General features: G+C 27.6%; 2 protein-coding genes across 2 annotated transcripts in view; both read left to right on the top strand.

The window, feature by feature from the left end:
* Nucleotides 1-20,201, top strand: part of LOC142328334 (2-oxoglutarate dehydrogenase complex component E1-like) — a 29,725-nt gene extending 9,524 nt beyond the window's left edge. The window contains exons 6-14 of the mRNA XM_075372039.1: nt 3,831-3,959; nt 5,725-5,885; nt 6,866-7,013; nt 8,068-8,205; nt 9,355-9,561; nt 10,473-10,824; nt 11,991-12,261; nt 14,129-14,414; nt 20,157-20,201. Of these exons, the coding sequence (XP_075228154.1) occupies nt 3,831-3,959; nt 5,725-5,885; nt 6,866-7,013; nt 8,068-8,205; nt 9,355-9,561; nt 10,473-10,824; nt 11,991-12,261; nt 14,129-14,414; nt 20,157-20,201 (1,737 nt within the window). The remainder of the gene's footprint in view (nt 1-3,830; nt 3,960-5,724; nt 5,886-6,865; nt 7,014-8,067; nt 8,206-9,354; nt 9,562-10,472; nt 10,825-11,990; nt 12,262-14,128; nt 14,415-20,156) is intronic.
* Nucleotides 20,165-23,257, top strand: part of LOC142328335 (uncharacterized) — a 100,427-nt gene continuing 97,334 nt past the window's right edge. Inside the window, 3 exon segments of the mRNA XM_075372040.1 lie at nt 20,165-20,644; nt 20,790-20,963; nt 23,022-23,223. Of these exon segments, the coding sequence (XP_075228155.1) occupies nt 20,243-20,644; nt 20,790-20,963; nt 23,022-23,223 (778 nt within the window). The 5' untranslated portion in view covers nt 20,165-20,242.

Raw genomic sequence — 23,257 nt, forward strand, 5'->3', positions numbered from 1 at the left:
ATATATATATATATATATATATTAAGATGGTAATCTTAATTTTCTGTTCTAGGTGGCTTATTAAATATAAATATTTTTTTACTGTTATTGTTTGGTTGATTTGATTACTTTTGCACCTCTGCTACTCTTTAAAAGTGAACTACCAAATTATTAAAAAGATTGGTTACTGCCTCTCTTCTCCTTCGGTTCTTTATTTATAAATAATTTTCACAGTTCATTGCATTACTCCTAGCTACAATTATTCTTAAGATAGGTTTAAACAATTTTTTTGTACATTTGTCTCAAAACCTCTATTAACATCAACCCACTATAATCTACTGAGGAGCTGAGCATCTTTCTAGTAGTATTGTCCATTTTTTTTTTGTCTGTATGAGACTCACTGAGAATTGTCCCTTTTTGTCATTTATATTTGGAGAGACTAGGTTAAGGTGAATAATTCATGTTCACTGGTGGTTGCCAAATAAGTTTCTCTAATGATAAAATTTTTAAATTTAATTTATTGGTAAAAATTTTTTATTTTCAAATTGACGAAATCAAATTAATGAAATCACTATTGGTTTTATTTTTTATTTATTTTTTTTCATCTTGTTATAGAAAGTTTTTTGCACTTCCCATTATAACACTGGTGATGCATATATATAATTTTATTTTTAATACAATACGTTTGACTACATTGTATATAATTTATTCTGAGGGATGAATTTTCATGTCTGTTTAGCTTTTAAAAATTACTGATTATTGGGCATTCTATTCAGTGGGCACTATGATCTTTGTTATATACCACTGAAGAGGTATTTGGATGCATATGCTTCCAGTTTAATTGTACACTGCTTATGTATAATGATTTTTATATAGTGCACTTGAAAAAGTTTTTCATAGTTTGAAGCAGTGTAAACTGTTGATAATGAACTGAATCAGTCTGGTAATAATAATCTGTCTGGTTGTTCACTTTAAAATATCTACGATGAAAATAATCAATCCACCCAAAAATCTTAAGGATACATCTTTATTCCTAAATATGTTATATGTTTAATAATAATAAATTCATTTTCCATGTGAAAACACTCTGAAAATGTACATCTTCTAATAAATTACACTGTAAATTCACTTCACATTTTCAATTTCACCCATAGAATAATACTTGTTTGTTTTGAACAACACTTAAAACACTTATGTTTTATAGCCTGGTGTTTTCATATTTAATAACACACAATTAATACAGTTTGGATAGTAACTGTTTGTTACTATGATGTAAATGTATGTAATGTGATGGAAAGTGTAAGGAGATACACTATAACAATAACTTCGTTATTGCAATATCTTTAATTCTTGTAATAATCTTATTGAGATTGGTACTGCAGTCACTTTTTCATGTCTATAATTTTTTTTTTAATGAAAAAACTGTTTTGTTTAAAAATTTACATTCTATAAGAAGTAATCTTATAAATCTGTGAACAAAAAGCTTTGGATTGTATGGTTCTGGTCGCTGCTTTTTAATACTTTTATACACTGTGAATTCTTAAATTAAAATTTAGCATTAGAAAAATCCTTCCTCCTTCAAAAGATTTTATTTAATAAAACAGTCTACTATTGTCTGTTTATAAACTTTGATGAGTTTGCTTGTTTTAAAATCAGTAACTTCTGATCCAGCTATCCTTAACAAATTCATTTTAATTCATTTTTATATCATGTAATTTTTCAATAGCATAAAATTTTACTTAATTTTTCTAACTTCCAATATTGTTACATTCTAAATTTTCAAAGTGGTTGCATTTTTTCAGTATGATCCTCTCATTTCATTTTTGTCATACTTGTTTACTGATTTTATAAAATCTCTGTTGGTTGATGTTTTTTGTTTTTTCAAAACTTCTGTTAGCACCTGCTTTGTGCTATATTATAATTTGTTAAATAAATATAAATGTAGTTTATATTAATAGTAAGTGGTTTATAGTGATGTAGATATAGTATCACAAAGTTCTTCTGGGACTTCTCTACTTGTAAAAGTAATGGAAAAAGTTCATATAAACATATGTCCTAAAATGCTTAGTTTTGAGTTACAGCTAGTGAGATTTCACTTGGATTTTCAGATAGCCCAGTGAAATATGATCATACTGAAATTTTTAGGATGTAAATCAAGGAACAGAATTAGTGATTTATGGTTTGACCTGATTTTAATGGTTTTTTTAATGGTTTCAGTTTTTAATCTGAGGTGAAGACAAATTGGGGTAAAAAAAGTTTGATGTACAATAACAGTGTTAAACTGTATAAACATATAAAACAAAGCATGTCAGAGAATTTAATTCTGAACAAATGGTGTTAAGATAAGTTAATAAAACAAATTCAAATTTTGTCTAGAAACAGTACACTAGAACAAAGTGTATTATATATTATATAGTTAATTTCACTTCGGAGTGAAATTTGCATCGTTGGTAAACAAAACATACTTTCAGAATTGTCTATTTGTATTCAATCAGTTGCAGAACTCCAAACAAAGTGGACACATCTCCTGGGTGTAGATGTTTAACTGGTGCTGTTTATGGTAAGGATAAAACATTTATGTCCTCCAAACCATCAATTGCAAAACTCCAATCTGCTTAGAAAGACCCCTTTAACAATGAAAATCTATGTAATAAAACATGGTTTTCTACCCCAAGTTACAGGTTTTCTTAGATTTCTCAAACTACTGCAGATATAGTTCTAGGGGTTTATTTATTCAATTTTTCAGGTCAAAAACATAATTCTGTGTTACTTGTTAAGAAAAATTTCAATATGATCTCATTTCACTGGGGTAGCTGAAATCAGAGTGAAATATATTTGTATAAACTTTTCCACTATTTTCACAAGTACATGATACATTCTGTATATTTTTACACATGTGTTAAGTTCTGTAAATATAGTTTTTACATTTTTATACCTACAAATTGGTTATATTTCAAGCAGACTGAAAGCACTTATATAAATATCTGCTGCTTCATTATTACATTATTTTAGTTTCTATTTTATAAGAATGGTGACAATAAACCAAGAATTAAATAATTATTTTAACAGTAATACAATGGCCAGCAGATTTTCAGATTAAATTAACTATAACTAAACTATATAAAACTAAAACTAAGAATACATACTGGTTATAGTTATTAACATAGAAGCTAAGCCCTTAGGTAAAATCCAAGAGGTAAGTCATCAGGTTAGATCTTCTATTTGGAGACAAAGAAACACATGCTCTGAAGCTCCACCAAAGTGATTTCATAAATCTATAAAATAGAACCACTGAGGTGATTTCCTGCCTTAGGATTTGATGTTAAATGTTTCTCTCAGATTTGAGTGTGTTATCCCAAAGGACAAAAGTTTTTGAATTTCTTGTAATAGAATCTTAAAAATCTATTCTGTACAGTCTTGATTGAATCCACATACATTGGAATGGATTTGATACATATTTCAATCTGTATCAAATCTGTATCTGCTTCAAATCAGTCCTTCAGATTCGAGTTGTTTCATAATCTATCATTTTTGATGTTACCCTCACTAACTGCAGTTTATGATTCTGATACTGATTTGAAGCCATTGGCTGTAGTTGTCATTTTGAATGTTTACAAATTTCATACTGAACTTATCCTTTAATTTGTGATTGATTTCGAATTAAGTTAAGACTTAATTAACTTAAGTCTTAATTAAGACTTCGAATTAATGAAAGTTAACTTTCATTTTTTTAAATTAAATATGTTTAAATGTTTGATGGTTATCATCATTGCTTATTGTTGATCATAAAATTTATTTTCATTAATCTTTTTTATTATATCTACAGAATAAATATTGTTAAAATGTTCTAGGTGTGGCCAGTTCTTATACATGGAGATGCTGCAGTGTGTGGTCAAGGAATTGTATATGAAACATTTCATCTATCAGAATTGTTGTGCTTCAAAACTGGTGGAACTGTACATATTGTTCTGAATAATCAAGTAAGACTTTACTGTTTAGTACACAGTAATTGCTATTGATCAAATATGTACAAAGCATATTTAACATGTACAGTCTGGTAAAATTATCTCATTTACCCCTACCAAATATTGTAACATAATAGGATGGATATTAAATTCTGAAAAACAATGTAGGAAGATTATATTCAGATGAATTCAAAAACCCAGCTTATCACTAGGCAGATTTATACAGTGTTGTTTATTAAAGAACTCCTTAATTCCAAAAAATCATAATGAAATTAGTTAAAAGTATTGGTTTTTCATATTTGTTTATTGAAAGTTTTTCATCACAAATATTTGTCACATTTGGCACCATTGTGACCTTTTCTGCATATTCAATCAGTAATCTCACTCTTGTCTTGTCATGTCATGAATATGGTGGTGCCATGCCTACGAATAAAACAACACTCCAGTGGTTTAATCAGTTTAAGGAAACAGGCAGTGTCTTAAGTCACCAAGTAGGCCCATCTTATCTGAACAGAATGAGGAATGGATCTGAGCATCTTGTAGCCATAGCCTGAAGATCATAAGCAAGGTGCAGTTTAGAGTTAGGCATACCTAAATCTATGTACAAAGTGGTGTGTAAGAGGCTTAGACTGTGTGGATATGAGATAAAAATCTTTATATGAAACCCAATGACATAAGTGCAAAGATTGAGAAGATGCTACTGCATGAAATTATTTAACATCAGTGTAACTCTTCAAAATGGCCATGTGGGCCTGTCCACTTTTGTAGAAAGCACAATTAATGTGGATGTTTTCTGTAATACGCTTGAAGTTTACGTCTTTCCACAGATTGACAATATTGAAGAAGAAAAAGGAGCTGGATGGCAGTTTGCTACATTACAGAAACCTTGTCAAAACAGGTGGATTGGAAGAGGAGGGCTGATTGCATGACCCCACTAGATTTGTTTATAGGGGAAAGTGAAAAACATTTATTTGGAGAAAATCTGACATCAACTGCCTATGGGAGAGGATTGTTATGGCAATAACATCATTACACCAGACATGCTGGTAAGTATATGGGAAGAGCTGGATCACAGTTTGGATCCAGCTCAATGTGGATGAGCTGTTGTGGATGAGCTCAAATAGTGCTCATATTTGAAGTGTATTAAACACCAAAAAACTTCAGAATTTACTCTCATAATATATACTTAATGTAAGTAATACGTTAAGTAAAATGTTGTTTTACATTGTTTAAAAAATACTTGAAACCAAGGAGTTTCAAGTATTTTTATGAAAATTCTATTATATCTAATTAGAACAAAAACTGTATCTAATTAGAACAATACAAATCATATTGTCAAACCATTGGTGAAACTATGAATCTTTTTTTTTTATTAGAATATCTTTTTTTTCTTATTAAAATTTTTATTAATAAATCTTAACATTTGATTTTGGTGATTTAATTGATAGAAAAAATTGTTTACTTTCTTAAGATGAATTAAGAAAACAATTAATTATTTTAACATTCTCTTTAACCTTTGCTTTACCAAGATCGTTTTAATCTACAGTTTAAACTACAATCTACACAGTTATGTTATACTGTGTGATTTAATTTAAATCCATAAAAAATGTTCTTTTACTACCACTTTAGTTCTAATAATCATTAAACTGTATGTTGTAATACATAAAAATAAATTACTTAATGGTTTTATGTTTTAGCAACTTTAAGTAAAAATTTAAAATTATATTAAAAATATATTATATTAAAGTAAAAAATTTATATTAATCTAAATTTTTTTCAGATTGGATTTACAACTGATCCTTATTTATCAAGGTCGTCGGAGTATTGTACAGCAGTAGCTAAGGTATTGGATGTGCCCATAATACATGTAAATGCAGATGATGTTGATGCTGTTATTTACACCTCTCATGTGGCAGCAGAATACAGAGCAAAATTTCAGAAGTTAGTTCATATATATTAGTATATAGCAATTTATAATTATCATGGGTTTAATTACTAATAAACTGGTTAAATGTATTTTTATACCAAAAGCATATCACTACACTTTCTAATAGCTTATTACAATCAACCATAAGTTGAATTGCTTGAGGCACATCCTGGTCACCTTTATAAGCCCTCTGGTAACCTTTACACTAATATAAATTATAGTCATGTAAGCCAGGAATCAACTTTTAGTCCTTTTCTTTTTATTTGTACTCACAAATAACTTTTTGAAACAATAGACACATAATCAGATAGTAATCAGTAATCTGTTTATATATTTGTTTACTTATAATAGCTCATTAATCAAATTAAAATCATTATTTGAAATTTGTTTCAAATAAATAACTTTTGGGTTGAATTCATTAAGGGCTTCCAAATATAATGAAATAAATGAGCAACATAAATTAGAAATAGAAAATAGTTTTAATATTTTTAGACACAAAAAGATTAACATAAGCTAAAACTAATCATTGGTATATTCATCATATTAAAAATGAAAATAATAAAGTTAATGTACATTGACAAATTAAATTTGGCAATAGTATACATTTAATAATTCATTTTAAATTTAAATAACCAAACCTGTTAATTCTAATCTTCAGAAAGAGGCATAATATTATATAGTAACAGATTTTATTAAATGACCCTGAAGTTATGTGTCATATCTACAATCTGATGGAAATAACTGTTCCTTTATAACCACTCACAAGCATATGTAAAATAATTAGTTAGCATATGTATAATAATTAAGTTCTTAGGTTTTAATAATGATTTCTTAACAAATATTGTGACTGTATATAGTGTTTACTGTTTTGATGTTTCAACTCTTTAATCAGTTGTTTTAATTGTGAAACAGAAGATTAAAATGTCATTTAGTGTAAAAATAAATTAAGGTAACTTTTGGCTTTTTCTCCAGTAATTATTTTGTTTGTTCACAGTGATATCGTAATAGATTTAGTTGGTTATCGACGATTTGGTCATAATGAAGTAGATGAACCTATGTTTACCCAACCTAATATGTATACTATAATAAAAAATATTAAACCTGTTTATTACAAATATAAACAACAACTTTTGGATGAGAAGGTATATGCTTAAGTTAGAACTTCATTACTACAAGCTTTACATAGATTAATAATAGATCCATAGTGCATGATTTGATTACTTTTGTAATTCTAGCTTAGAAGATAATACTGCAGTTATCAATGCATACATTTAATACTAAAATGGTCATTTTAACTTTTCTTTCCCTGATAATTTACTGAGTTATACAGATGGGATTAGAAAGCAATCATCCTTCCTACTCAAGAAAAAAATTCAGTTAAGTAATTTGGTTTCCTTTTTCTGAGAGAAGAGAGCAAGTTATGAATTCATCCACTGGGATATCTGTTTGATGCCAATTTATAAATGTGTAAATATAATTGATTACATAATTATTACACCACACAATTTTTATAATTATGGATTTATTTTATAATTATGAACTATGAACAAAATACAAAGTATAATGCACTGACATGCCGACCCAGTTTGATTAGTTAGTCATTACACACAAATGCAGAATCATTTTTTTATAAATTGCCTCTTAGAAACAAGATATAATATGCAAAGGATATACCCACAACTAGAAAAATTTAGTAGTGCCTAATTTTAAATATTTATTTTGTCATTAATGAACTGGGATTATAGCATCATATTTAACTATTTCTAGTAGGTCTTTATATATTATTTTAGATTTTGATAAATAAACCTACAAAATGTGTTTCTATCTGAAAATGCAGAAATATGAAAAAATTTAACAAGAAATAAAGTTTAAATGAAAAACTGTTAAAAAGAATAGTTTGCCAGTGAATGACTTTATATATAAAACAGTGTACCAACAATGCCTATTAGTTTTCTTGTGCAAATATAAAAAAAGAAAAGAAAACATGACCGAAACATGTCCTCTTTTGAGGAATGCAACATAACATCAAAGCTGTGAGAGAACCTCCTTGCATTCATTCTAGTCCTGCTTGTAATAACTATACTAAAAAAAAATTGATAAGTAATTATAAATTATTTTTAATTATTTATAATAATTATATAATACTAGCTAGAATTACAGAAAAATATTTTTTTAATTATGACTTTAAATTATCAGGTTGTTACTGAAGATGAAATAAAAACTATGGAGCAACATTATCAAGATAAATTAGAAAAAGCATACAATGAAGCAAAAAATATTAAATCACTTAATCCTGATGACTGGTTGTCTTCACCATGGAGCAATTTTTTTACTGTAATTTTTGAAAACTATACTTTCAGTTAGATTTACTTTTAAAAATCATCAATCATGTTTTATGTCAAAATGATACAAACAGTGCTTTGAGATGTTAACTGTGAAATACTAATTTATTTATACTAATTCTTCAGTAATTTTCTTCCATGAATCTTTTCTCTTAACTGTAGCTAAAGCTGAGCTTTAGCAACAATTACTCTTAATATCGTGAGAATAAAAATACAAATATTTTAAAAACATTAAAAAATAAATATAAAAATTATAAATATACATTTATATATATATTGAAAATTTGTAATGAGAAGTATAACTGGTCCCTTATTGTATTCATGGTTGAGGAAGAGAAAAAACTACTACCCTCCTTCAATAATAAAATATATTTCTAGCATGAATATAAAATTTGCCAAAAAAAAATGTTTCATGTAGATAATCAAGGTTATAAAATGCTGCAATCTGATATGAAATCTAGTTATTCATGTAGCTTTCATTTATCACATTGTGCTAAAACAAAATGAAAAAAGTACTAAAATAAAATGAGGCTGAAAGTAGATTAAATTACCTACAGAGAAAGTTAGAATGAAATATAGCTTTCAGATCTTATTTTGTAACAAAAATCAAGAATTAAAATATTTCAAAAACCATTAATTAGTACAATCACTTTAATAATATAATAGCTATATCCATAAATATTTCTTTGCCACCACTTTCAGCTGTCCCCTAGAGGAATTAAAAGAAAAGGATTGGTGTCTGGTTATGATATGGAATAGAAAAAGAATATATATATATATATATATATATATATATATATCCTTCTCTTATCGCATTCCAAAGGCTTGTACTATTTTTTCTTATTGTACTATTGCAATACCACAACAAAGAATTACATTCCACAGAAAAATTTAAAAAATTCTTAAGACATATTAAATTTAATTACTTATATTTCATGAATCTAAAGTTAAGTTTATCCTTGGATCTTCTAAAGTAAATTATTTATATAAACTGAGTTATAACATACTGTTAAGATTACCAAAGGTTACTTTTTACAGTCTGTAAACAAAAATTAATGGAGTATTTTTTTTAAATTTAACATCATTTACAATTTTTTTAAATGTAAATTAACATATTTACCATTTTTCTTTTTTTTTATAGCCTACCAAAGATCCATATGAAATTCCTGCAACAGGTATTGGGTTAGATGTATTGATGAAAATTGGAACAAAGGTATCAACTCCACCAGAAAACTTTACTCTTCATAGAGGAATTGAACGTATATTAGCAAGCAGAAGGAAAATGTTAGAAAATAAAATAGCTGATTGGGCCTTTGGAGAATTATTCTCATTTGGTTCTCTTTTACAGGTACACATTATTCACAGATTTATCCTTTGTTTGACATTATTTCTTTCTGTTATTATTTCTTTTCATACCAGGCAATTAAAGATTATTGATATAAATCTATTATATCATGAGCACTGTTGGCATTGACAAACATTTCCCTAGCAAGTAAGACTTGTTTTACAAGTGTTAATAATTATTTGTATTATACGCATGAATTATTACAAATTTATTATAATCATAACCTTTATTGTTATTATTATAGAAAAATTCATTGTTATTTTTCTACGTGATTCTCTTATCCCTTTTTAGCTTGAGTGGTAACTTTTCTATTGATGGAGAGGTGTTCTTTTGTCACCTGTAGATGTAATATGACAATATGACTGTCACCTGAGTCAACTACTCCACCAATGACCAACCAAATACATTGTAATCTGACCAGTCCATGCTCATCTAATGGTAATGAATGGAACCCCAGCTTGTAATCTGACCAGTCCATGCTCATCTAATGGTAATGAATGGAACCCCAGCAGCCTGGGGTCCAATCTTTTGAAGTGGACGATCAGTGTCTGCAATGTAAGTTTAAATCATCCAGACATATCATAATGTTTGAAAATGCAATATTCTATCCCTCAAAGTAATATGAATGATCATAATTCCTAATAAGCCAAAATTGACTGACACTGTGAATGTTCATTGGGAATAAACAGCTGTTCATAGGAAGCTGAGTAATGTGTAAACCAAATTTAGTTAATTCCGCAGGACCGGGTTTCAGGACATCTATGAGCAATATGAAATTTATACAACTGAAACAGATGTTATATTTGTAGAATGGATTAGATTAGTGTATTATAACTGTAAGTTATTATTAGTTATTTTAAAAATGTAAGTTATTTTAAAACTGTAAGTAAAATTGTATATTTTTGTTAATTTAGGAACAAATTTTTGTTCGACTCAGTGGTCAAGATGTTGAAAGAGGAACATTCAGCCATAGACATCATGTATTACATGATCAAAATGATGGTAGACAGATTAATGTATTACAAAATATATTTGAGAATCAAGCAACATATTCATTGTGTAACAGTTCATTGTCAGAATTTGGTGTTCTTGGATTTGAATTTGGTATGAGTCTAGTTAATCCTAATACTCTGCTTATGTGGGAAGCTCAATTTGGTGATTTTTCAAATTCTGCACAGGTTATTATCGATCAGTATTTAAGTAGTGGTGGTGGAAAATGGTATAGACATTGTGGTGTTGTTGTTTTACTTCCCCATGGATTGGAAGGTAAATAAATTTATTCACCTTAAATGAATTAAGAATATTAATTTACTCCATTAATACATTAAGGCATGAAGTTTATCAAAAAAATATTGGTTTAATATGTTGTATTTTTAACACTGACAGTATAACTTCATTTATGATTGCAGTAGCAGAACTTACTACTGCATAGACAAAATATGCTCAGTCTCCAGACTGCCAGTAAATAAGTTGTACACAATTGGTATGGCATCTCTTAAGTTTTAACAGCTTTCTTGGTAACTGATGAATTATAGCTGCTCTTGTTAAAAATAGTTCAATAAAACTAGACAAAAACCCTTGTCAAATTTTTTAATGAAATTAATTAAGACAGTTATAAGCCTCTATTATTGCAGTTTATTCAATTAGTATGAATAATTTAGAACACTATGTTGTGTCAAATAAGCAAAGAGTAGGAGAAATAAACCTGATTTTACGCAGTGGTGTTCCAGAACAAAACACAAACGGCAACAATGCTAGATCATCTGTCCTGTTCTCCACATGATAATGTAAAATTGAGCTTAGAATTTCATAACACAAGACCAAACTAAATCTGTAAAAGTTGACCCAGAGGTAGATAAGCTTCTTACATTTTTTTTAGAGGTGACATTTTTTAAATTCATATTGTTTAGAAAACAATGTTACATTTTATATTTTCATTAAAAAAAACTTGTATACAGTATCCAAATAAAATCTCAATTGTCACTGGATACTGTATACAAGTTTTTTTATACAACTTCTCTGTTTACCTTTTGTGGTATGTGGTTTTATATAATATATAGTAGTTGCTTGAAGTAGATTAAATTGTGCTGACACACAAACATGATAATGTTAGTGTATACATACTTGTACACACATGTACATCTCCTGTATAGCACCACTGTGATTTACTCACAATGTTAAGGATTGTCAAGGATGTTAAAACTATTTACCAAAGTTTTGTATTATCAAATTTTTATAATTACACAGCTGTGTTTATAATTAAGCTGTGAAGCAATATTTTGGAGTATCATAAATCACAGCTAAACAGGCTTTTCATAGTCTATATTGCCTATTTTCTGAACAATGATTTCACAATGTGGGCTATAACATATGGTACAAATTAATTTTTTTTAATTAAGATTATTAAAGATTATTTTTCTTTAAATTGATAGGTATGGGACCAGAACATTCTAGTGCTCGTCCTGAGAGGTTTTTACAATTGTGTGATGATGATGATACTGAAATAAATACAAATATGGCTGATCAGTTAGTAAAAAGTAATTGGTTAATTGTAAATGCTTCGACACCTGCAAATTTTTTTCATGTCTTACGCCGTCAAGTGAAAGTGAATTATCGTAAACCTCTGATTATATTCACTCCAAAATCTTTACTTAGATTACCAGAATGTGTATCTCCATTCAGTGATTTTATTGAAAACACAAAGTGAGTTATAAAACTTTACTAATTTGTCTTAAACAGGATTTTTAATTTGAAGAGATGGAATAGCAGTATATAATTACAATCGAATTTACTAAGACTGCCAATGGAAGATTAAATTTTTAAATAACAATAGTAAATTATAATAGTAATTGCACTTAGATTCTTTAGCATAAAATCTAAGATAGAACAAGAGTGCATACTGCATAACATATTTCTGGAAATATGTAAATATTGCTTTGTAAATCACTATAAATCTAGTTCTAATCATAGTTCTAGTTGTATGAAGTAATGTTAAAAACCATACTGATGTAATAATACTGAATTTTCTTTTGTAATAATTTGTGGCATTCTATTTTAATTTAATCCTGTAATTTAATTTTTTTATTTGATGCTGTGATGAAAACAGCATAATCCTGTGTGTGAATTAATAAGGAAAGTGAGGTAAGGAAAATAGTTTTACACCTTCCTCACTAAACAAAGTGTACTATTGCATATCAGTATATCAAACTCAGTAATTATATTCATGTCATACAAGTGACATACTCTGTCGCAGGGACTTTAGTAGTTAATCTCATTACTCTTGGAGAAAGAATCCTTTGATGTTTCTTATACATCAGGAGCTTTGTGTTAGTGCTTTATAAATAGTTGGATCCCATTCTATTATGAAGTGATTTGCATTACTTTTAGATCCCTCAACTTTGCAGAAGAAACTACATGTTAATCATATAAAAATCAACTATATAGTGTCCTTCCTTCTGTAACTAATTTCTGTAATGATTGTCGAAACTTAGTATGAAGCCCTAATCAATTTACATGCTTCCAAAGTGTGGTAAGATCTTTTGTTAATGCTCCTAAACATCTTTATAAACATAAAAATGTAGACATAAAGATCATGCATAGTTTCTACTCTTATAAAAAAAGGACTGATATATCTTTTAAAATGATTTTTCCATTCATTGAAGAAGTTCTTTCATACAGATATTGTGATTTTTCCATTCACTGAAAAAGTTCTTTTATACAGATACTGTGTAAGTGGACATACATGGGTAGAAGTATTTTTGCTAGAAGAAATGACCTGAAGTTCCAGAATTCTTAAGTTATAAAAAAAACCTGTTGTAAAGAATCTCTAAATAATTTGTTTAGCTTAATGGAAGCCTTAATTTGAAGTCTTAACTAATTTACTCATTCATGTTAATCAAACTTATAGCAGTGGAATTGAACTATATGTACAGTTACTAACAATGAACAAAGAATGCAGGTGAGATGACATTGTGCTTGTCAATGTCACCACCATTAACAGTTTGTTAGGTTGTCAATTTGTATGTATCACTTGTTTAACAGGTAAATATTATATTTATCTGTTCTTAGATTCTTGCATATTCTTAATCACATCATAATTTGTAAATCCATTATAAAAGTATAAACTTGCTCTTTCAATACTGAATATTAAGAGTATCAATCCTAATTTTCTTTTATCATTTTCCAGAATTTTACAAATAATTTTGAGCCAGTTTGCTGAGAATAACAAGCTGAAGACACTGAATCAATGTAATTTTTTTGTCTGGCCTGGCCACATTGCCAAGCTGTTAAAATGTCACCATACATAATTTGAAGTTATACTCACAATGCAATACATATCTGCAGTAGTATTATAAGAAGCTGTCAAAATTTTTAGTTTCAAATGCATTACATATCTGCAGTAGTATTATATAAGACGTTGTCAAAATTTTTAGTTTATAAACGTAAATGAATGTCTTGGGAATTTTTTAAGCCTTAAATTCTAAATTGTTAATACATTTTCAATTAGAATAAAACTGATGTATCTAACTTTAGAAATAAATTAACTAACAAAAAATTATAAAAATTGCAGATTTAAGCCATACTTGAAAGATCCAGAAGTACCACCAAGTAAAGATGTAGTAAAGTTGTTACTGTGCACTGGTAAAGTTTATTATGACTTAAGAGAAATGCGTGCAAAACAAAATCTTCGAAAAGAAATTGCTATTGGACGAATTGAACAACTTTTTCCTTTACCTTATGAAGATATTGAAAATGATGCTCTGAAAAGTTATCCGAATGCTAGACTGTTTTGGGTGCAAGAAGAACACAAAAATCAGGGTGCATGGACATATGTATCACCACGTTTAAATAGATTGGTAGGTAAAAAAAAAGGAGCTATTGTATATATTGGCAGGTCCCCATCTCCATCACCAGCAACTGGTTATAAATATATTTACCCAAAAGAAAAAGAGCAGTTTCTTACTGCAGCTGTGACACTTTAAATTTTATTGGATTTTTAATGATTTTATTTTTACAAATGACTTCTCGCATTTTAAACTTGAACAGCCACCATAATTTAAAAGTATATATTAAATCTTAAAAATAATAAAAGAAAAGTGAAAATGTCAAGAAAATATCAATTTCTACTTTATTTGAACTAAGATGAAAAAAATTATTTCCTTAAATTATAAGGAAATGCTATGTAATTTTTATTTTCAAATTTTAATAAAAAAATTTTAACTGCAAAAATTGTATTATTGAAATCAGTTTACAATTAAAAAATTAATTAATTTTTTTCTTTAAGTGGATCCCCACTACATAATTACTTTTTTTAAATTTTATGAAAAAGATTACCTGCTGCTTATTTAGTAACAAAAGTGAGAGCTCTCATAATAAATCTATTTCATAAAAAAATATGATTATGAACTAAGTTTGTAGTTCACTAAAAGAACAAGAAATAAATTTCATTGTGAACATTTTACAATAAAGTGGCTCACTAAAAGTAAGCATGGGTTCATGCTTCTGCCAACTGTTAGCTAGTTCGAGCAACGATGTAGGACATTCAAGATGTCTACAGCCACGAGGTCTACAGCGAAGGCAAAAACTGAGTTTAAAAATCACCATGTAAATGTCTACAGAGGCATTTACATTGATGACATCCCAATGAGGCCTGGCTTATTACTGCGAGATGTAAAACATTAAGAGGGTGAAAGACAGACTCCTGTTAAAGCCCATCAAGGATAGGAATGGGGGTGGTGGTGTGTGGTGACGGGAAGTGTCACAAGGTGGGTAGGTGTCTTCCCCTATGGGGTTGGGATGGTCACCCACATGACATTACTTACCACTCTGCTTTTTTCTCTGTGTATAGTTTGCTGAAAGTCCAGCACAAGTAGAATGCATTCCATATGACGTGTATAAGCTGCCTAATGGCCTGGATGGCCCCTAATATAACACTGAACTTTGGCAAACAATAATTCAGCACAAAGCTCTGTAGAATTCAGCAAAGCTCTGCAGTATATCATTAATGTAGGATCTGATTTATCAAAACTTAATAATCCTGCTGAAACATTATGAATGGAAACCTTATCGCCTACCAAATTTGATTGTTACTATTATCCAGTTGTACCCTGTCAGTACTAGACAAAACATCTCAGAAAAATAAAATGTTGCAGAATTTGTTGAATAGACTGTCATTCAGGCTTTTTGTCTTCTTGCAAAAAGTGATCAATTTTTAAAGATATTTATGCTTATTGAAAAATAACACATTCAATTATATTTATTTTGTCTCTTATTATATTTATTTTTGTCGTTCAGTTTTTAACAAGGTATGAGTTTAAAGAACTGTGTTTGTGAAAAAAATGGTAAATATGAGCAAAAAATAAATTAATGTAATACTGTACAAAAAATCCCAACTTTCTAAAATTTTGAAATTAAAATTTTTTTATGAATTTTTTATGAAAGTATGAAAAAATTGTGGACACAATTTTATGGATTTTAAATGTTTTGGAATAAAAAAAATTTAATTATAAACAGTACATTGAATATTTTGGAAAAGATTTTCAGAATATACTCGGAACATTTTTAAGATAAACATCTTCAGATAAATTAAAATTGAATAATTAAAATTATCTATATTGGAAAAGATATTTCAGAATATTCTCAGAACATCTTATCTTCAGATAATTGTAAATAATTAAAATTGTCCATTTTATAATATCTAAGTCTTCATATCCAATATCAAAATCCCCTTAAAGCTGATTATACCATGCTACCAAATACAAACAGAAGAATGAATGTCTAAATTATCACCAAAATGCCTTTGAAAGAAAAAATCTAAAGCTTTCCCAAATCTTAAAACACATTTTTTTGCTGTACTTAAGTGAGATATGATCCTCCAATATTAAAGTGGACAGTTTATCACATCAATCGCATCATGAAAAACAGTACTATGACAAAACAGAAGGTCAAAAAACATAAGTATATTTATTTATTAAATTTAAATATCCATTATTTATTAATTTTAAACAAATATCCATTTTTATTTTGTTTTAGTTCGTTTTTGTATGTAGTAAATTAATGGTTTGATGTCTTATCTATAAAAAAAAATATTTCCATTAACTATATAATTTGTTTTTCTAACACTAAGTTTCAATCTGAAATATTTAATTTTTTATTAAAGCATTTTTGCATTTTAACATATAGATCATTTTAAATTACTATATTGTATTTTAACTCATTTTTTGTTTTAACCTAGTACTGAAGAGTGAGCTGAGCCTTCATGGACAAGATTAATCATGTGTCTGTGTAGGTCAAAACATGTAGCTGAAAAGAGTTTTTTGTATTAAGCACTGGATTTAGGAATGAATTAATTTTGTTAATTCTTACTGTCTAAGTTTAATAGTGTTGTCTCATAATGCTTTGAAATTGTGAAAATGATGTGGATGCTTTTTTTTATGTATGTGATGAGTTACTGTAAAATCAAATAGAAAAAAATTACACATTTAATTAGAAAAGCATATCATTTGTACTTTCAGTATAAAATGGCTTGAAATGTACACAGAGGGCTTTGCCATTTGGTGTACCAAACCATAAGGATCTTGAAAAGATTAATTTTATGCCATTTGGTGTACCTATGGTTTGGCATGAATCAAAGGATCTTGTAACAGATTATTAATTCTAACTAGTGTCAGGAATTTCAAAAAATCTAAACATCAGCAAAATATCCTTCATTGCAATCTGCATCAGGTCTGTACCTCACAGTGAAATTATTCCAGTTCCTGAGCCACCTGTAAATGTAAGTTTTGAAATTAACAATGAAGAATCAAGCAATACTGAAGAAACAATGATTTTGAATTCTTCCAATAAGCCACATCTTATTTCACAATTAAATGAAATGACTTAAAATTTCTCAAAAAAAGTAAAATTTGTAAATTTTTCAAAAAATCAAGCTTAACTGTTAGGATAGACTGCAAGGTTGGAATTTACTTGAGAAAAATACAAAAAAGCCAATTGTAAAAGCAATGAAGGATTTTTGTACATCAGGTACATCTGATGTACAATACATCATGTTTTAGAAATATATCTGTTAGCAATTTTAGAAATATATCTTAACTGTAATTTATTTAAAATTAAGGGTGATAGATAAATTGTATTTACATGTAATGAACTTGAAAATAAATTAATTTATTTTTTTTTTTTATCAGTGTTATGCATTATTTTATTAATAAACCAATGTTGTACTTACCGAACGATTTTGCTACTTACTTGAACTATTACTGAATTTTTGTAATTCCTGACATCTTGATTATTTTTTTATTGTTTCTGTATTATAACTATTATTATTATTGTTATTATTATTCTGTATTATTATTATTACAAATCTGAAGATGTGGCTAAACAAAGCTGCGAAACATCATTAAATAACATAAATAAATAAATGTGTGTTTTAATTATGCAGAATTAATAGAATATGACGACTGACTGTATAAAAATACCATTAGTAGATTTTCTTTGGCCGGACGTTGCCTACATTGCTGACATTGCCTATGTTACAAAGACAAAATGAAAATTAAAAAAATTTCAGATTGAGAATCTATGATGTGATCACAGGTAGTTGCTTTCATTTCTTGGAAAAGCAAAAATGGCTTGGTGGAATTATTAATCTATAATCTTTCTAATTTTTTCAAAAACCAATCAAATATTTTTAGTGCCAGATAGTGTTAAATTTTGTAATATTTTTTTTCAACCTATAACATTCTAAAACTATTATTTTGATTGTAGGTAAGTCTTTAAATTTCTAAATTAATTAAAAATTTTTAACATAATGGTTTTGCATTCATAAGCAAACATTTGTATTAATACTAAAACCAAAGTTTTTTATGCAATTACTTAAACAGTAGGTATGATTAAACAATAAAAATAATAATAAACATTTTGTTTCTTCCCCTATTCTGTGATTAACTATTCTATGAATAAGTATTTTTCTAATTATTCCCTTCAGTAGTCAGAAAATAAATACTGAATTTCCTTTAATCAACTGAAATTAGACAAATGTAAATATATTTTCTGTTTCTTAATTGTTCTGTTCTTTAATAGTAATATTTCTTTAATTGTTCTGTTTCTTCATCTTCTGTTTTGTCAAGTTCTGTTCTATCATAGAAACCAGAATGTATTGTATTAGTTTACTTGCTGGACATCGGTTTGAATCCTACTTCTCATGTACATATTTTTTTTAACTTATTTTTAACTTAAATATATATCAGAGGTTAATAATTATTAATCAATATATCTAAATTAAAAAAAAAATAGTTGTGCTAAAAATCTTCCCCTTGTAAGATTCAAGTATTTAATTGAAACATCATTTCACTATAAACCAATAGAAAATAACCAATAAAAATAAGTACCATTTATGATTTATCGTTGAAAAGCTCTCTATGAGGACTTATTACTGCAGTTAAGTTTTTTGGACACTTTTGGTACAGTCGATTGCAATCAAAAGGAGAGGTGTACAACTAGATGTTACAACAGTGCTAAAGCCAAAAATTCCACATTCTACAGCTAATCGTATGTGAGATACGTACGTACGTACAGATATCACGCTAAAACTTGTCAAAATTGATTCAAGGATGATCACAATTATTTCCGTTGAAATTTGAAAACCGAAATTTTTCGCCTTCCTTTACTTCGTACAAGAAAGTAATTATGAACTGTTTCAATGGGTTTAGAAATTTCCAATTAACATAACAGAAATATAGAAAATAAACCAAGTATAGAAAATACCACAAAAAGAAAAACATCTGTCATATTGAAAAATATGAACTATTAATTCAGTTATGTTTTTGTTGCAGTATCCTGCACTCAGGATTCAAATTAATATAAAGAATATTAGCTGAAATCATACTATATCAACATTTCTTACGGCAGTTATTACCACTGTTCAAAGTTTAGTAATTATTGCCGCCAATAGATAAAAACAATTAAAATAAAACTTCTGTAGAAATGTTTTCTTAGTTCATTATTTGATCTATAGAAGGCGATACGTCAATTGGAAATATTAATATTTTAAAGTAGTGGAGAACATTGTTTCGAGCAGAGCAAAATAAATTTAATAGTGGGTTGGTCATCGGACCAACTTATGGCTATTTTATGTTAAGGTAAAAACATAATTTTTACTTCTCTTTTTAAAACTAACATGAATATTACGAAACAAATTTCAACTTAACCAACAACTTTACCCATTTATTTACCCATTACCCATTACCCATTTCTTTACTTTCAACTTTATCCATTTTTTTATGTATTTTATATTAAAAAAGAATAAGTGTTAAGAAAAAATTGTATTAATTTTTAAATTTTAGAATACTACAGTTGGTGGCACTGGTAAACAACGATGGCGGTGAATTGTTTTTTCAATTTGTTTACTGTTTATTATTATTTTAAGTGATTGGTGTACGGTTTTTGTACGTGATAGGCGTACGCAATTGATCATAGAAGATATCTTAATAGAGATAAATAGCTGTCAGCTATTTATATTTTCTGTTTATTATTGTTCTTTTTGGATCAGCTGGAAGTCGCTCCCGAACTTAGTCTAACCTATTGATTTTCTTTCATTTATACAGATGCTCAAAGCAAAAGGACGTGCAAGTTTGGTGTTTACTGTTTGAGTAGAATTATATTTTTATATAGTTGACGCAGTATTTCAATTATGAAGAGAGTAATCAATTTTGTGAAAGGAAAGAGGGAGGAAAAAAAGGAAAATAAATTTATAAGCCCACCAATTTCTGTTGAAATTACTAATCCTGCTGGACAAAAAATACAAAGCGAAGATGAACATATATTAGGGTTACAGTCTGGTTACGGGTATCAAATTGATATAAATGGGAAAGATAAAAATATGCCAAAACTTCATAAAGCTGGTTGGCAAGGAAATATTGAAAAAGTTAAAGTTCATCTTAAAAAGACTGATGTAAATTTAGTAGATAATTTAAATAGAACAGCATTGCATTTTGCAGTAGCACAAGGGCATTCTAATGTTGCTTGGTTTCTTCTAAATGCTAAAGCATCATTAGATATTCGTGATTCTGATGGGATGACTCCATTTTTAAAGGTGAGTTTTTAAGTTACACATTTTTTACAAAAATGTATGTATATAAATATAAAGTAAATTTTTTTCCCTGTTTATTACTTATCTGTAGTAATTTTACTTTTATGAAAATTAAAATGTTGCTTATTTATTTGTTTTATAATTTCAGGCTATTGAGTGTGGTAATAAAGAATGTGTGAATATGTTGCTTGAACGAGGTGCTGATGTTAATATTGTTGACAAAAATGGTAACAATGGTTTACATCTTGCCTCTAAATTGGGTTTTTTCAACATAGCCTCATTGTTGCTGAAGAAGGGTGCCAATTTTGATTGTTCAAATAATGTGAGTAGAACACTAAAAATTTATAATCTAATAAAAGTAAATAATGCAGTTGCGGTTGGCATAAAGGGTGTGTAGAAATAAATTATAATGCATTTCTAAGTACTTGTTCAGTTTAAATTTTGAATTTTGTTTAATACCATTGTTTAAAGTAACTGGATCACATAGAGTTTTTTATTAGTCTGTTACTGTAATTATATTGTTTGAAAGAAATAGCAAGTCTGTTACTTTGTTAGTGAAAGTTTACTATAATACTTTTTAATTTTTACTTTGTAAACGATGAACAAGTTTTGTAGAACTATTGTATGCGACTGTAAAGCACTATCAATTAACATAAGAGTTTTTTTTCAAGTTTTATTTAAAAACAAAATACTTTTTACATATTTCATTTGCACTTTATATGATTGTATATTAAAATAAAAATAAAATAAATTATAGGTAATTAATTTAAAAAAAATCTCAACACCTACCTCTTAAGTACCTTATATCTCCAACTTTTTTCACCTACTTGAAAGTTTGTAATAAATTTTATTTTAATGACAAAGATAACAAGATCTTCCATTGGTCAGAATTGCAATGAATACATGGCAGGGTGCTATGTATTAATATATAAAAAATATTAGTATGAATTGGATGTTACTTATAAAAAAAATATGTTTGTTATTCAATGCAAAACATTACTAATTTTTGTGTATTTTTAAGAAGCTCCAGTAACAAGATTAAACTTTCGAGGCTTAATAATCTAGTAGCAAGGTTTATCATTGTAAATTTTGGGTTTTCTATCTGGTTCCCCCTTAGAAACAAGTGGTTTAAAAATTGATAACGTTGACTAAAATCAGAAATAAAATAATTATGAAATGGGGATGAAAAAACGTATTTTTAAAGTAGTTCTGTAACTGGAAAAATATCTGTATTATTCCTTCCCCTCAGTAGAAAAAAAAACTAAACTGTGTTTTTACAGAAATGTACTAGATTTTGAACAATCCTTATAAAATTAATTTTAATCATCCAGACTTTATTAAAAGATGCAATCTAATTGTTGTAAAATTTCAAATAAAATTTTTTAGGTGATAAAAATATCCTTACAGATTAAAAAATTCCATTTGTTTAGAAAATCTATAACATTAAAAATTAATCAAAAAAAAAAATTAGCAATTAGAAATTTTGAAAATTTTCAAATTCAATGGAAAATATTAAAAAAATTAAATTTTATAAATTTACATTATTTTGTGTGTTGATTTTAATGGTGCAAATATTTAAAAAAAATCAAAAATGGTCATGCAACCACTATTTTCTGAAATTCTACGCAATGAACCTTCTCTTATGATATTAGATAGTCCCCAAAAATAATCATAATGTAACAATTTGTATAAATTGTTTTAACATATTAATATAATTCCTAATTTCATTTTCCTTTATTTTTGTTATTTTCCCTTTCCTCCTGCCTTCCTTTCTCTAACATACATGAGGACATTAATTTTAATTTTACTGCATTAATACATTAGCATATAATTTTACTGTATATTAAAACTTTATAAAATAAAATAATAATTATTTGTCAAATGAATTGTTGTATAATATTTATACAAAAAATAAATGTTATTGAGCTAACAAAACATCTGTAATAATGTTATGTTAACTGCAAGATACACAAAATATTTTTTTTCATCCTTTCTTGAACACATTTCTTCATTTGGACCATGTAACTGAAATGATAATATTTTGTTTCTTCTGTATGTTATTGTTCTTTTCTTTGCTATTCTTTTTTATAAGATTTTTTAATTTAAAATTACTATTGAATTTATAATAAAAACACTTTGAACACTGATCAGAACACATGAATCAGATTATGCAATCAAATGTTAAATTTATTAAAAATTTAGCATTAAAAATTATAGTTATTCTTGGTTGTTTTAATACAGAGTTAAGTTTATTCTGAAGCAATTTAATTTAAAAGTGAATTTTTTTTCAAATTAATCAAGAATGTTAATGATAATTATTTAAAAATGGTTATGTCCTTTTTGTAACTAATTTTTTTTTTTGTAACAAATGTTTTTATAGGTTGGAGAGTTTCCTTTACATTTAGCAACTGAAGGTGAACATAGAGAACTCGTAGATTTGTTACTACGATCCGGTGCACATGTTAATGTTATCGATCGAGATAACAGAACACCTTTAATGTTAGCTGCAAGATACGGGTTGACATCATTTGTTTCACTCTTTCTTGAACACAGTGCTTCCCTTGAAGCATGCGACTCAAATGGTAATATTTTGTTTCTTCAATCTGTTATTGTTTT

This window comes from Lycorma delicatula, chromosome 7, assembly GCF_047948215.1.
Source record: "Lycorma delicatula isolate Av1 chromosome 7, ASM4794821v1, whole genome shotgun sequence".
Taxonomy (NCBI): Eukaryota; Metazoa; Arthropoda; class Insecta; order Hemiptera; family Fulgoridae; genus Lycorma; species Lycorma delicatula.